The sequence below is a fragment of the Pseudorca crassidens genome, chromosome 2 (genome assembly GCF_039906515.1).
Source record: "Pseudorca crassidens isolate mPseCra1 chromosome 2, mPseCra1.hap1, whole genome shotgun sequence".
Classification (NCBI taxonomy): Eukaryota; Metazoa; Chordata; class Mammalia; order Artiodactyla; family Delphinidae; genus Pseudorca; species Pseudorca crassidens.
In genome coordinates, this window is record NC_090297.1 from 153,232,611 (window position 1) to 153,250,052 (window position 17,442).

General features: G+C 36.5%; 1 protein-coding gene across 32 annotated transcripts in view; it reads left to right on the forward strand.

The window, feature by feature from the left end:
* The window catches only part of LOC137219987 (uncharacterized), a 134,821-nt gene that overhangs the window by 99,122 nt on the left and 18,257 nt on the right, over positions 1-17,442 (forward strand). For 19 of the 32 annotated variants that reach the window (XM_067729415.1, XM_067729411.1, XM_067729417.1 and 16 more), the window contains one exon: positions 10,659-10,802. The exons of 6 other annotated variants lie outside the window; for them this stretch is intronic. In XM_067729415.1, coding sequence (XP_067585516.1) covers positions 10,659-10,802 — 144 coding nt within the window. Of the gene's footprint in view, positions 1-10,658; positions 11,567-17,442 lie in introns of those variants that run through there. 7 more of the 32 variants (XR_010941369.1, XR_010941370.1, XR_010941346.1 and 4 more) reach the window with 5 other exon arrangements.

Genomic DNA, 17,442 nt, shown 5'->3' on the forward strand with positions numbered 1-17,442 from the left:
ATTGTTCATATTTAAAGTATACTAAATACTGTGAGTTTTAATATATGCGTAGACCCACAAACCCAGCATCCCAAACAAAATACCAAATATATTATAATTCCCAGTGTTTTCTTGTGCAGCTTTGCAATGCTTTCTTCTCTCTATGCTTTACTCACTATATATTAGTTTACATTTTCTAGAATTTTATAAAAATGGCATTATGCTTTTTTTTCTTGGTCTGGGTTATTTTACTCAGCATAATGATTTTGAGATTCATTCATGTCGTTGAACATATCAATAGCTTACTCCATTTATTCACTTACTTATTTATGGCTGAATAGTATTCCACTACAAGAATATACCACAATTTAACTCTGCACTTCCTGATGGGCATTTGGGTTGTTTCCCGTCTCGTCTTTTATAACTAAATCTGTTAGGAATATTTGTCTACAAGTCTTTGTGTGGATGATATACTTTCATTTCCTCTTGGTAAAAATTTAGAAGTGGCCTTGCTGGGACATACTATCAGGACTTCTGACTGATGGATCAGCATAAGAGGTTGGAATACACACAGTAATGAATTTTTGAAGGAGGAGAGTTGGGGCACCTTTTGGTCCCTTCCCAGGGGATAAGTATATACTTCAAAGGTACCTCAAATTTGCCAAGTTTTGAGTCTCAATTCTCGACCTTCTTTTTCAAATGTGGTCCTTTGTCAGTATTCCTTTGTTCAGTAAATTGTACCACCATCTGTGAAGTAAATAATGGCTGCACATAACTAATCAATAATCAGCCATTTTGTCCATATTTTCAAATGTGTTGGTATAAAGCTACCACAGTATTCTTTTGTAATTAAAAAAAAATTCTCTGTTTTATAGCTAGTCTCATCACTATCATATTTGCCAAGTATTGCTTATTTTATTGGTCTTTCTAAAGAAAAAGCTTTTGGTTTTATTTGTCAAGTTTACTGCTTTTCTTCTCGATTTTTGACTTTTCTCTTGATTAATTTTGTCCTTCCACTCTTTGGGATTTACCTTGTTCTTTTTCTATGTCTACTGTCCATTTCCTGTAGCTTCAAGAGCCATTTTCAACAACTCAACGAGCTCTGCCGGCTATGTCATGGCCACTTCATCATATGCCATTAAAACTTAATCTCATACACTGGGTGAAGACTCAGCAGTCTTATTTTGCTTTCAAAATTGTTCTATGGCCTTGGATTCTTCTTCTCCTAAATTAGTACTATCATCATGGAAAATTCTAGTGGGCCTAGAATTCTAGGCTTGCCTTTCCTGCAGTTTCATAATAAAAGAAAAAACATTTCCACTCTTTTTTGATGTTGATCGAAAATTTAGCAACACTTCTTTGCACTATATTCAAATCCCAAAATATAAGCAAGCCTTCATGCACACAGGCTCACTGAAATGTCATAATCTTAAACTACGTATGCCCTTGAACAATGACCTTTCCAAATACTCCACACTCTTCCTAGGTGTTCAGACTTTTTCATTCCTACAACATCTTTTACACATGGTCGATTTGTGTCATAAGTTCTTCCTCACTCCCACTTCTGAGTATATATCCAAAGGAGACATCATCATTATTTGAAGATATCTGTACTCCCATGTTCATTGTAGCATTATTCACAAGAGCCAGAGTATGGAAACAACGTAAGTGTCCATAGTAGATTAATGGATAAAGGAAATATGGTATATATATACAATGGAATATTATTCAACCTTAAAAAAGAAGAAAATCCTATCATTTAAGTCAACATGGATAAAACTGGAGGACACTATGCTAAGTGAAATAAGACAAAGACAAATAGTGCATGATGTCACTTATAATGTGGACTCTAAAAAAATAATGAAATAAATCAACTCTTCCCTCCCTGTACATTTTCCTCAGCAGAATCTAGCAGCCTCTACTATGAGTCTTATCTTTTTTTTTTTATTGTTTGTACCAGATCACAACCTCAGGGAACCTATGTATTTACCGATGTATATCTAGATTATAGTTTACCGTTGTTCTTTTTCTTTGCAATTCATTCCGTCCACTTCTGGCATCAGAACCTCATTTTTCCTTTGGAGAAGTCCTTGTGATTCAGGTAGGCTGTGTGTCTCCTCCCTAGGCTGTGTGACTTGGGGCTGGCTAGACACAGTGTTTTATATATACTCTATATGTGTTAAGTACTTATTTCTCTGTTTTCCATCATTTTCCCTCCAAATTTTAGTGTAGTTATTTTTTAATTGACATTTGTAATCCTTTTTTTTGTTTGACTAAGGTACTGTTCAACCGATCTTCTGAGTGCTTAATTTCAGCATTTTTAATTCTAGAAGTTTCTTTTGGTTGCATTTCACAGATAATTTTTGCTTAAATTGTACATGTTGTCCTTTTTTTAATACATTAATCATAATTTTAAATAATAGTTTCATTGAGATATAATTTACTTTCCATATTATTTAACGTGTACAATTTAATGTGTTATGCATCTACCACCACAATCAATTTTAGAACTTTCATCCACCCCCAAAAGAAAAAGAATCTATTATAGGTCACTCACTCCCCCATTTCTCCAAACCCTACGCAGCCACTAATATACTTTGTCTGTACAGATTTGTCTAGACTGGACATTGCATACAAATGGAATCATACAATTACTTAGCATGTTTTCAAGGTTCATCCATGTTGTAGCATGCATCAGTACTTGATTTGTTTTTATGGCTGAATAATATTCCATGGTGTAGATATTACTATGTTTCATTTATCCATTCACAGTAAATGGCCATTTGGGGTATTTCCACTTTGGGGCTCTTATGAATAATGCTGCTGTGGTTGGATTTACGTGCAAGTTTTGTATGCAGGTCTAGATTTGTTTTTTAAATTAACAGACTATTTCGGAGCAGTTTGTGGTTTACAGAAAAATTAAGCAGAAAGGACAGAATTCTCATACCTCCTTACCTCTCTACCCAGTTTCCCCTATTATTAACATCTTACATTAGCGTAATACATTTGTTATAGTTAATGAACCAGTATTGATACATTATTACTAACTAATGTCCATGCTTTACTTGAGACTTCACTCTTTGTTTTGTACATTATATGATTTTTGACAAATGTGCAATAACCTGTATCCACCATTACAGAACCATACACAGGAGTTTCTCTGCCTTTAAAATTCCGAGCTTCACCCATCCTTTTCTCCCTCCCCACAACCTCTGGCAACCACTGATCTTTTGACTGTCTCCACACTTTTGCCTTTTCCTAAATTTCATATAGCTGCAATCATATAATATGCATGTAGCCTTTGCAGATTGGCTTTTTTTCACTTAGCAGTATGCATATAAGCTTCTTCCGTGTCTTTTCATGGCTACATAGCCTTTTCTCTTTATTGCTGAATGCTATTCCTTTGTACCGATATACCATAGTTTGTTTATGCATTCACCTATTGAAAAACATCTTGGTTGATTTCAAGTTTTGGCAATTATGAAAGAAACTGTTATAAACATCCATGTGCAGGTTTTTATGTGGATGTAACTTTTCAGTTCCTATGGGTAAATACCAAAGAGCATGATTACTAGATCACTGTATGGTAAAAGTATGTTTAGTTTTGTAAGAAACTGCCAAGTATCCTCCTAGTAACAAATGAGAATCCCAGTTGTTCTGCATCGTCAACAACTTTGGTATTTCAGTATTTGGATTTTAGACATTTGAACAGGTGTGTAGTGGTATCTCATTATTGTTCTAATTTAAAATTCACTGATGACATGGAATGTGTAGCATCTTTTCATACACTTATTTGCCGTGTGTCTATTTTCTTTGTTTAATCATAGTTGTTTTGTTTTTTAACCAACCTCTATTAACTCTTGTCCTCCTGTGTCTATTTATATTGTCTTCTTTCTTTCTTTCTTTTTTTCTTTTTTGAGCTTTTGATCATTTAGTCTTTTTCCTGGTATGTCCAATTATTTTTTATATTAAAATGGGGCTTAACTTATTTTAGGAAACTATATAAATACCTCCACATTCCGGATGTTGTTATTGTTCTCTTGAAAAGATTTACTTTTGCCCATGGCAGACAGTTACTATAGGGCCTGGAAACCTTAGTCCATTCTCAGTTTGAGCTCATTCAAAGCCGTTTTTCAGTCTGTGTGACGGTTGCTCTATGTCTGTCTTGTTCTTCCTCTACGGATGTTGCCCTTTGGGATTACCATGTGAACGTTTGGATTCTCCCTATTCCCAACTACCCTTGTATTTGTTAGGCTTTAAATGTAATGGTTCCCCCAGCCCTGTGAGACTAAGGATACGTGTAGCTTGTCATTCCATTAGTTGTTGCCTTCAGCTTGAGCTCTTGCCGTTTGGCTTCTGTGGTTAGAGTCTTCTGAACTCCTTGGCTTTTCAACTCCTAGGCTGTATGAGTTGAATCAGCAAATGCTCCAAGGAGAAAAGCTGCACCAAATGTCAAGCTTGCGTCTGTGTTTCCCTTCTGTCCAGAACTTGGCCCACATGTCTCGGTGTCTCTCTAACATTCGGATGCTGGCGAAGAGATGTTTTCTTACTTTATCCAGGTTTTCTAAAATTTCTTTAGACTTCACCTGATCTTATGTTATTATTGAAGTATCATCTCAATTATCCCTAGAAAGAAAATTTGCAATTTTATGTTTTATTATTTTATTTTCTATATTACCTCAGTTTCTGTAGAGACCTTTTACCTGATTCTTCAGTCTAGTTCCTGTGTTACCAGTAAGATGGAGATAGGTGGAGGCTAAGAATATTGGGGGGAAAATCACTGATGAATGATATGTCTTGTTCTTTTTGTTTTTCCTCTCCTTATTTACTCTGGCAGCCTACATTTGCCCTTCTTGATTTAACCCAGTTGCCCAAATAAGCAACCCACTCTGGCAAAGACCTGACTTTACTCTCATAAATGTCTGCATGTTAGGATTAGCTAGATGATGAACACCATGCCAAAGTTCTTTGTGTGACCAGTCAGAATGGCCATCATTAAAAAAATCTACAAACAATAAATGCTGGAGAGGGTGTGGAGAAAAGGGAACCCTCTTGCACTGTTGCTGGGAATGTACATTGATACAGCCACTATGGAGTACAGTATGGAGGTTCCCTAAAAAACTAAAAATAAAACTACCATATGACCCAGCAATCCCACTACTGGGCATATACCCTAAAAAAAACATAATTCGAAAAGAGACATGTACCACCATGTTCATTGCAGCACTATTTACAATCGCCAGGACATGGAAGCAACCTAAGTGTCCATCGACAGATTAATGATAAAGAAAATGTGGCACATATATACAATGGAATATTACTCAGCCATAAAAAGAAATGAAATTGAGTTATTTGCAGTGAGGTGGATGGACCTAGAGACTGTCATACAGAGTGAAATAAGTCAGAAAGAGAAAAACAAATACCGTATGCTAACACAGATACATGGAATCTAAAAAAAAAATTTGTTCTGAAGAACCTAGGGGCAGGACAGGAATAAAGACGTAGAGAATGGACTTGAGGACACGGGGTGGGGAAGGGTAAGCTGGGATGAAGTGACAGAGTGGCTTGGACATATATACACTACCAAGTGTAAAATAGATACTAGTGGGAAGCAGCCACATAGCACAGGGTGATCAGCTCCGTGCTCTGTGACCACCTAGAGGGGTGGGGTAGGGAGGGTGGGAGGGAGGGAGACGCAAGAGGGAAGAGATATGGGGATATATGTATATGTATAGCTGATTCACTTTGTTATAAGCAGAAGCTAACACAGCATTGTAAAGCAATTATACTCCAATAAAGATGTTAAAAAAGCCAAAAAGTTAGAGAGTAAAAAATTCAAAAGAATTGCCCACACTTCTCCAACAGACTCTCTAACATTTAGCAGAACAGAATTCACACTGAATCTGGTTTATGAGTAAAAGAAAAGTCAAGTTTAAAGTGGATCACAGATGACAACATTTCTTTTCCATGTGCCTGCTTTGGAGCCATATTTCTGCTGACCACTCAAAACCTTCCTCTTGAGTATTCTGTGATATATTAGAACCAGGAATAAGGGATGTTAGTGCTGGAAGGGTCAGCCAGTGGTCTGCGATTTAATTCACATATCCTTTCTGCAGCAGGCTCTTTAAGATCATTGAGTTAGCCTAAGAATTTTGAAGCTGTAGAATTCAAGACAGTGCATTACAATATGCCAATATTACTATTCTCCTGCTCTGACATTCTCCACTGATGGACAGATGAAGGAGAAGGAAGGGCAGTCACCAGTAACTGAGAGCAAATGAAACTGGAATATTATAATTCAGTATCATTTGAGTGACTGAATTGGCTGGCAGAGTGTTCTCCAGTTAAGGGTGAGGAAAGATTAATTCTGCACATGACACCACTACTGTATTTATACAAGTCTACTGGGACAGTTGTTTGCCTTGAATTGTTTTCTTCATTCATTTCAGTCAGACAGTTGTGTTGACTGATTTTCCTTTTTGATGTATGAAATGACTGTTTGACTGAATTTACCATTTAATTTCCACTTAATGCACTGTAAAAACAATACATTAGTCAAATTGGATTGGCAGGTATGAAAATGTTTACCCCAGAACTAGACAGAAATATAATATTGCCTTCTACAGAAATGTAAGTCATATGCCCTGGATTTGGGGGAAATGTTCCAATTTTAACTATTTTGCCACATTTCAAAAATGTAGGGTCACTGATCCCATAGTAAAAATAAGAAGATCTGTGAAGTCCAGAAAAACATAGTTTTATGTGACTCTGACAATCACATAACACAAAAGAAAAAACTATTATGAGATAAATTTTACTGAGTTTCATACTTATCAAAAGAAGTTTCATACCTGTCTATATGTTAAACTTTTGAGTCTTTCTCTAGAAGTTCTTTAGGAACAAACACTTCAAATATATTCATAGAAAACCCTCTTTATTTATAATTTCATTCTTCCAATATTTATAGTTACTACGACAGGCCATTTCTCCATGTCCCATCCCATGATTCTCTGCTCCTACTGAACATTTGGAAATTGGTGGCATGAGCAGGAAAGTGAAGCAGTTTTTGAGATTACTGAATAATGCTGATTTTATAAAGACTGCTTTCTTCCATAGTTGACAAACTTATGATGGTACCGATGGTTGGATACTACTCTTAGAGATGAAAAAGGTCTTAAGGAATCTTCCGTATTCCATTCACCAATCTGTGTTCTTGTTCAAAGCAAAATTAATTCCTTTCAAAATTAACATATTAGCTTAATAATAATTTTTAATCTTAAAATAATCTATCTGTGGGAATGGGAATTTTTGGTAGGAAAAAGTGACAGAAGATGGGACAAAAAGAGAATTCATAGAAAGACAAAACAGAATTTTTTAAATGGTGGGTACGAACTTCTGTTTCCAACTCTATCAGTTTACCTTAGGAAAACATACTAGAAAGGCCAGATAAATCATAAGCAACATTTGACTGTGAGCGTTAGAAAGCTACTGAGGTAGCCATGACCTAGAAAAGTAAAATAGAGAAAGAGACTCACTGAAGTGAGAACAATATTCTGCACATGCGTTTCTAGCCCAGTCACTTAGAAACTACTGATGAAGAGCAAAAGTCTGAGAAACCAAATGTGGCTCCTAAGAGGTAGAAAAGCCAGTAGACCTTAGGACAATGTCATAGGACTAAGGAAACCAGAGTTGGAATTGAGAAATAACAAGGCAGCTAGAATTTTAAGGACCAAAATCACAGAGAGAGTAAAGATTCAGAGAACGGAGCTGGATTCAGCAACAGTGTTCCCTTGCAGTATTTTCCATGTATAATAGGTAGACAAGACAAGATGCTAAGAAGTCAAACAAAAGCTAACTGAAGTCAAAGCAAACACTTAGTTGGCTGATGATGCTGAAGAGACAAAATTGGGGTTCAGAACCTATGAAAGATTTGTGGCCCAATGGAAAACTAATGATATGAATTAGGACATTGGAAGTCTCTAAATGTGTGTGTGTGTGTGTGTGTGTCTGTGTGTTAGGAAGGTTGATGCAACATCTACATTGAACCTTATAAAGAAGGAAAATGAGTATGAAGTTGGTCCAGTGAGTGAGGTGATCTTCCCCTCTGCTCCCTACCTAAGAATAGGAAATTCTCTCCTCAAGAAAATACAGTTGACCCTTGAACAATGTAGGGGTTAGAGACGCTGACCCCCTGTGCAGTCAAAAATCCACATATAACTTTATGGTCGGCCCTTCTTTTCTGTGGTTCTGAATCTGAGGATTCAACCAACAACAGATCATGCAGTACTGTATTACTTATTGAAAAAAAAATCCATGGATAAGTGGATCTGTGCAGTTCAAACCCAGGTTGTTCAAAGGGCAACTGTAATGTCATTCAGATTCTCTACAACTTGTCATATCCCAAGTCTGGTATTCACTGAAGAATTACCAAGAAAAGGAGAATTAGAATAAAAAACAAAACAATCAGAATCATAGATGACCTAAACGTTCAAGTTCATACATGTTTTGGTAAATATTATCAAGTTCAAGAAAATAGATGACAAGGTGAAGAATTTAACTTGACAACTAGAAACGATAAACTGATTGAAGTTGAACTGATAGAATTAAAAATTATACGAAATTTAAAACTCGGTAGTGGATTGGACACAGGTAAAGAGAGGTAAGTGAACTGGAAGATAGAGTAGTAACAATATTAAGACTAAAGCACGGGAAACAAAAAGAATAAAAAGTACACAAAAGCGCATTTGAGACATATGGGCCACAGTAAACATTTTTATCATATGTGTAAACTGGAATCCAAAGAAAAAAGGAGAGAGAGATTGGGATGAAAACAATATTTCAGAAATATTAACAGCTGAGAGTGCTCTAAAACTAAAAAGAATATATGGAGCCATAAATTCAATAAGCATTAAAAACATGCAACAAGAATAAATACAAAGAAAACCACACCTAAGATCACCACAGTACAATTCATGAATAGCAAAGAAAACATGACATCTTAAAAGCAGCCCGAGGAAAAAGAGATAGATTACTTTCAAAGGAACAATAGGATTAAGATTACAGCTTACTTCTCAGCGAAACTGACTGGATACTAGAAAATAATGGAATAACATTTTTAAGTGCTAAAGAAAAGAACTGCCCATTGGAAATTCTAGAGGCAGAGAAAATGTTGTTTGGCAGAAAAGATGAAACAAGGAAATTTGCAGACAAACAAAATTTAGAAAATATGTTCTCATTAGAACTGACTGAATTAAATTCTAAAGGGAGACCTGCAGGCAGAAGGAAGATTATCACAGATGAAAATAAGGACTTTATAAAGAATTATGTATAACAGAAAGGATACATAAGTGGATAAACCTAAATAAAATCTAACAACACAGAAGGGTAATAATAAAATATATCAAAAATTAGAATGCATTAAAACAAATGGAAGAGGAAAAAGTAGTAAAAGAAATTTAAGATCTCAGCATTGCTTGAGAAGCAGTAAAAGACCTAATAAGTCATGGTACATGTGTAACAGCTACTTATGTAAAAATAACAAGCTAATACAAGGGAAAATGGAATTTGAAGAAATCTCAAAGGAAGAAAGAAGAGCAAAAGGAACATAACAAGGTGGGACAAATAGAAAACACGGAGTAAACGGTCTATAAGAAAATACATTAACTGTAAATACTCAAAGGACAAGGATTATTGAAACAAACAAAAAACCTAATTCTATGCCACCTACAAGAGACAAGAGTCAGATTGAAAATGAAAGGATTCAAAAATTATGTCATAACAACAATAAGTAAAATTGAAGAAGATTTTTTAAGGTTAACATAGATTTGAAAGCAAAAAGTATCACTGTTGATAAGGCAGGATAATAAAATCCACTGTTACTTTACAAGGAATACATTATAAATCTAAACTTCAATGCAATATATGAAGGGAAATTCCAAAAATCTAAGTAGAAATAGAAACATCTAAATTACCTAGATCAGTAACACAGAACCACAACAACAAATCAGCAGATTATAGAAGATCTGAATACCATCATCAAAAACTTTGGCCTAAATTTACATAAAACACTGCACCAACAATGATGGAATATATATATTACGCAGAAATTTTTAGGTGCACATGGCACATTTATAAAATTGACTATATTCTGGTTATAAAACAAGACTTCGAATAAGCAAGAAATGTAAAACTATATAACCAATATTTTACCAAATACTTGGATATTAAAAACATACTTCTGCTCATTATGTAGGTCAAAGATAAAGTTGTAATGGGAATTAGAATTTTATTAATTGAATGATAATGAAAATATGCCATAACAAAACCTGTGGGTTGCAAATAAAGCTGTGGTCACAGAGAAGTTTATGTATTCAAATTATACTCTCTAAATGTAAAACGGAAAGGAATAAAGCAAGTAGAAGAGAACTTATCACCCTGAGGTAGGCAACTCCTGAACTGTACCTGGTGGGGAAGGCAGGGCAGAACTTCAGGAGGCCAGCTGAGAGCACGGTGAACACCTTGTCAGGAGCAGTCTCCAAGAAAGAGAATTTAATGTACAAAGGGATGACTAAAATATATTTAAGAGCTAGCACCCTGACCCCTCTTAAGAGTGACTTATGTTGCTGGGGAAAAAATAAGAAGTGCTCGATGTAGAAGGTGAATAGCTTTATAATTCCCAGGAGAATCTTGGTACCAGGACCACACAATAGAGAACTTGGAGTCCCCATGGCTAATCCAGCAGAGAGAAAAGGAGAAACACAGATGCGAGAGAAAATAAAGGGAACTCTTGGTGCAATTTGGTGCTGCTGCAGGCCCAAGTCCAGGTATGTGCTCTCTATCTCCACATCTTAAATAAAAGCCACCATGTTCCTCAGTCTTTCAGGTACTTAGAATTTCTCTTTAGAACCTGAAAATGGGGTCAGGTTTCCTGTCTGCATTGCTACAGTACAAAATAGAGGCAGGATGTTTGAAATAGTTCTCCATCTGGCAGAGGAGGCCTTGAAGCTGTGAGCCACTCGCTGCAAACCAGCAGGACATGAAGGATTCTTGATCAGATCTGAAGCTACTGGGAGGCCTTTGAGGAGTTAAATCCCATAGTAAATACTGTACCTTCAATGGCCCCTTCTCCCTCTCTGTCCAGCCTTCCTGCACTCCCGTGGGGGCCCAAAGGGGTTAAATGAGCACTCTTTGACTTGTACTTGGTGGTCCCAGAACTTGACGTGGGCTTGGAGACTTCCATGAAATGTCTGCCTTCCATCTACTGGCTTGGGTTTCTTGGTCTCTCTGCTCCAGGCTAATCCCTTCAACCTGCTTTTTCCATTTCTGCCAGTAATCCCCCTCTCCAGACCTTCCTAATGCTCTTCTGGGGCGGGAGGAGACTTACTGAGGGCAATGTTTATTTCTAGAGGGAGAGGTGGCCACATGACTTAACAGTGGTCGTCCCGTTGATTATTCAGTTTCTGTCTAGATTAGTCGTGGGTGTTTGTGCACCCCAGCCTCACCCCCAGGTGGCTTTAGAACACTGTCCTTATCTCAGCACTGAACCTCTCTCTAGCCTCCTTCCCTCTCTCTCCTTACCCATCTTTACTCACAGACTCGCAGGCTTTCTGCACCTCTGAGGAAGATAAGCACTTCACAGAACCTCTGCTACAGAACCAAACATATTGAAATGATTCTTTACGAAGATACTGAAACAACAGAAAATGAATACATGACGATTGTTTCTCCTGAGGGTTCAGTTACCTAGGGGGCCTTTAGCAAACTTTGATTGATAAATCTAACCTTTCCTTCCTTGGCAATAGTTGATCACACTGTGAGGAAAACAAGTTAGAGAATGGAAAAATAATATTTGGATTTCAACGAAATAATAAAGATGCAGGGACTATCTTTGACTTTTGCAAGGTGAGAAGAGAGTTTACATTTTGATTATTTGATGGCAGGAATCCCTTTTAAAACAGGGCCAGTCTGCATGATGCATTTAAAAATCAACCTTTTCAAATATAGCCATAACCCCCACGAGATTTCTTGATTTCTCTGGGTCAGATAAACCATCACATCTCACAGTGGTGCCCTGTATATGAAAGTGATAAACATAATCTGGAAGCACGGCAGTGGCTAAAACTATGGAGCTGGCAGCCATTCGCTGAAATGATTTTTTGCTTTTAATTCATTGCATAAAATGCTAATGTCCAAATTCAGGCAGGTAGATCTTACCAACCATCAAGAGCTTCAACCCTGCTAACAGCTAAGTATGCACTTTCAAACCTTACTTTGACTGCTCCAGAAACTTACTGGGTTTCTTTAATGCCTGTTACTATTTCCTTTGTGTCATTTTGTTTTTCTTTAAACACATAGCTGTGTGATCTTGGGGAAGTTATATTATTTCCTTGAGACTTGGTTGCCTTCTCTGTGAACATCTGGGTATAATTTTAGTATTGCTCAATAGAATTTTTGGTGATAATGAAAATATTCTATATCTGTACCATGCATTACAGTATTCAATAGCTACATGGAGCTAATAAACATCTTTGAAATATGGCAAATGCAACTGAGGAACTGATTTTTTAATCTTATTTTTAAATTTGTTTAAATATAAATAATGCCACGTGGCTAGCATCTGTTGACAGTACAGATCTACATAATATTTTAAGTACACTCTCCACTCAAAAACTCTACCATTCATTAACTCAACCTAAATATTTTTGCCCTCTGACAAACAGAAAATAATTTATGCTTCCCTTGAAATTATCTGTCAAGACCTTTGTCAGTTTGGGGACATTATATTCTTAAAATTGACTTTGCTTTATGAAACTTTAATAATGTTGGAGTTTCCTGCCCTTGCTACCACCTTTGTGATGATGGGAAATATTGTGGATGATCAAAGACCATTTCAAGAGATCATGGAGAGAAATCTCCTTTTGGATTTAATTTCATTATGAGGATGTCAAAATGCTAAATTACTTAAAATAAAATCCATACCGTTTTTATGCTAAGTTATATTCTACCTGTAGCTGGAAAAATGTGAAAAAGACTTTTAAAGAACTGCACATCTATTTTTGAAGCTGATTTGGCTGTTCAAGGCTTGCTAGCACTTTATCCATCTCAGTACTATTTCACTTAGTAAACAAATGCAGTTGCCATAATTGCTGCATATGTGTCTGTGTTCCCTTCTAGGCTATATGTGTTTGAAGTTAGAAACTATATTTATATCACAGCCCCTATGTATAGCAGAATATCCATTGCTAATTCAGATTGTGTTTTAAGATATGAGACAAAATTTAAGACTTTTATTATAGTCATAAACATCTAGCAAACCAACCAGAAAATAAAAGCTAATTTTCAGTTGGTTGGCCAAGAACAGAAAAGCGAAGAATTCCTAGTGCAAAACCATATTTCTAATAACTACTGTTGGATTTAGAGCACACACATGCTAAACTTATTTTAAAATATCTTCTTATCAAAGATTTGAGGTTGGACCTGAAAAGATATCAGAAGTGAAAATAGTCATGTGGTCTGACCAGCGTGGATCACACAAAGTAAGTGTATGCTATATATAAAGTAGATAAATTACGAGGTCCTACTGTATAGCACAGGCAACTATATTCAATACCTTGTAATAACCTATAATGGAAAAGGATCTGAAAAAGAAATATATATATCTGAATCACTTGGCTGTACATCTGAAACACAACATTGTTAATCAACTAGACTTCAAGTAAAACAAAACAAAACAAAAAAGTAAGTGTAAAGGGAAGTATAGTTTTATAAATTCACCTCTGATATCCAATGGACCAACTGAAAGACAACAGAAACTACAACTTTCTAGGAGACAGGGCATGGCCAGCAAACTAGGCCGTCACCCTCGGTAACGGTCATACCTGCCAAGAAATATACAGACTAGGCTGCATTCATGAATACATAGGAATTCATTTATCTGGCATTATTAGGCAATGAGGTATTGTATGTTAGGAGAAGTTTTTTTTAAATGACAAACTTAAGAGGAGTTATTTTAACCTTCACTCGGTAATTTTTTTCTAAAATTAAGAAATGTATCTACTGGTGTATCTAATGTTTCCTTGATAACTCGGGGTCATCAGTTCCATCAACGTTTGCATGAATAATGCGAATGGAAACAAGACAGGCATACTTACTGAAACTGAAAATGACATGGCACTGGCTGGAGTAACTAATGAGAGAGCAAGAAAAAAAACAAAAATGAAAACAAACCGTGATCAAGAAGCGATCAGTTAAGTTCTGACTTACTGTACTTAGTTTCAAAACGAAATACCACAAATCCCAGCGAGAGACTCCAGCATCATTAGCTGTCTTTCTCCTTTGTTTCCACCTTCCTTTCCTTTTCCTTCTATCCTAGATTGTTCCAGGAAGTGTTTATAGCTCCTTGCAAGACAAATTCTAATACTTGCTTTCTCTCACACAAACTTCACAATATGTGCATGTGATAAATGGTGTGGAGGTAAAAGGCAATTCATCACAGGGACATCTCCTATGAAAATAAAATTAGAAACCAGCTTCTAAACATGCAGAGAGAAGGGCGTGGTGTCAGGCACTAATTTCCTTGCGATTTCCTCTCCATTTCTAATAGACGTTCTTATTTACCAAGATCCCTTTTCATTGGTGTCCCATTCCAGACTGCTCCACTCCGCCCATCCTCATTCTGTAAAATACATTCATACTCTTTTGTGACCCTACTTATTTGCCCATTAAATAATCAATCATAGAACTGTTGGAATTAAATATAGAGTGAAATTAAAATACTTGAGTCACTTGGAGGGTTTAGCAGCTCCACCAGAAAATACTGGGCATGGATTTAAAAGAGGCTGCGTGGGACTTGCTCTTGTCCAAGTTCTTTCTCAAGAAGTATCTGAAATAAGCCTAAATTCAGAGTTAATCAGATTGGCCTGCTTTCTCAGGTGGACTGGAACTCATTGCTCTTTCCCCTCAACTCCCTGATGTCAGTGGCACTTTCCGGAGATGAGGTGGACTTCTCTGCCTACTGCAGAAGCTCAGTTTCCCCCCAGGCCCACTCCCTGTCTGAATCCCACACTGGAGGCCCGATGCCAGCCTTCCCAGAACATTCGTGGTCTCCTTTCAGTTTTTGACCTGCTCAGATTGAGTCCCTGTAGACTCTTCCTCAGCCTGAAACCTTATCTTCCACACCTTTCCCTGACCTCGATGGTTACCTTCCTACTTTAGGCCTCAGGTGCTTTAGCTATAAAATGATATAGTTGCCCTTAATTCTAAAGTCTTCTTTCTAAAGCTCTACAATGTGATGTTTCCTTGAAAATGTTTCTCTTTGCTGGTTTTAATTTTGTAGAGAATTAAAACCCCAGCTACTCTAAAAGACAGTTACATTGGATAAGGAAAGTGTGCTTTTGTATTTAGATTAACAGGGATGGAAGACGACTTAGTATGTTTTAAGATACTCATGGTCCGTTCTCGTGAGAGTCGGGGGAAGAAGGGGAAGAGAGTTAATAAAATACCAAACGATTGTGACAAATTAAGTTCACCAAGATGTAGTTGATTAGTTACTACTTGAATAAGCCACACAAATCCAATTCAAGTTGTCCTTTATTTTTCTAAGAAGGGATCCCAGTGAACTGAGTCCCATGTTCAGTAACTCCACGTTCAATGGCTTAGTCTTTAAAAACTGTTATGTTACTGGAAGAAGAAATATTGCCCATCAGTCCTAATTGATGTTTAGCTATCACGCACATTTGAAATAAATTTATTACTTTGCCTGATCTCAGTGTAATGCATTCCAAAGTGGCAAAGAGCACATGAAAAGTTATGGAGTCTCCATCTTCTACACTAAAGTGTGCAATAAATTACATATTATTTGGCCGTGAAATTCACAAGCCATAGAAACCACGCCATTAGCAATGTATACAGTGGTAATCAGCAGGTAATGAGAATGATATAAAACCAAACAAACTGTGTATGTTGGCACTGCTGCCAATTAAGCAATTATTAAATGCATTCATATGCATCTATGCTAGGTAAGCTCTTTGAGGGCAAGTGCTATGAATTCTACATACCTGTCAGGATATTATATATAGACCAGTTTCTATGGCCTTTATTCAGAGATGCTGAGAAAGGGTTACTGTGGGTAAATTCAGACCTTTTCTCAATATAGAATTTGGTCAACATGGATTCTGAACAGCAAAATTTCACAGTGCTTTCAATTTTCCTACACTAATTGCCACCTCAGCAAATGCAGGATTAAGTATAATGGATTATAAGAATTTAGAAAGGAAAGATGGAAGAGAAGAAGGAAGGTAGAAAAAAGGTGGGTATGGAATACTTCAACATTTATGTAAAGAGTGGACCTAAAACTAACCTGAAGTTACCCTGAGCTATTAGCATACGCTATAGAAACTTAAATGAAAAAATAAAAAACCCAGCAAGGGAAACTCAAAGATTCTTTGTTTTTTCACTTTACTGCATATACACGTCCATCTTAAACAATCTATGTGCTTATATCCAATAAGAGAGCATTGTTTCGCAAGGCTATTTGGGTTCTATCAGCATGTAAAGGTCGGACAACTCAACTTTAGCAGAGTCAGCCTTCAGGTGAATAATTGCTTCTCTCAGGTTGTGAGCATTTGAATTTTCCAGAAATGTTTCCCAAAACATGAAAATTAAAAGAGTCCTAGGACAGCGTCCTTTAGAAGTTTTATAGTATCAAGGTTTTTGGAGGAAGAGTATCCTTGTCGATTATCAACACAATGATTCCAAGCAGGTCAATTTATGCTGAGAATATTATATAACAGAACCCACTTCACCTCCATTATACTGACAATGATCTTCATTACTTCAACCTTGTGCTTCTTAGTAAAGTTGAAAATACTGAGCCAAGAACAGACAGTGACAATGCCAGAGACTCAGATGTACCTATAGGTGCCTTCAGACAACATCAGCCACCCAGGCTAAAGTTCTGGTTTAAAACATCCCAACATGAATGAATCTCAAAAACCATGTGCTGAGCAAGTGAAGCCAGATCAAAAGGGCACCTACTGTATTATTCAACTTACATGAAATTCTAAACTGGGCAAAAGTCATCTCTAAAGATAAAAAACAGATCCATGGTTGCCTTGGGGTGGGAGATAGGGATACTTTTGCAAAAGCCTAGGAGGAAACTTTCTAGGGTTTTAGAATTGTTATCTATCTTTATGGGGGTGGTAGTTATACAAATGTATACATTAATTACAAGTCACTGAACCGTTGACTAAAAATGTCTGCATTTTATTGTATGTAAATGATACCTTAATAAGGTTGATTACAAAATGAACCAAAACCAAAACAAAGCAGAAGAAAAAGCTCTCAAGACCTCAAAGGAAATACACTGTTTTCTTCCAGGGTACCAGATTGGAAATGAGGCATTGGTCTGTTCTACCCTCAGATTATCCCTAGGATTATCTAGTCTATTTTAAAGCACTAGAGTCC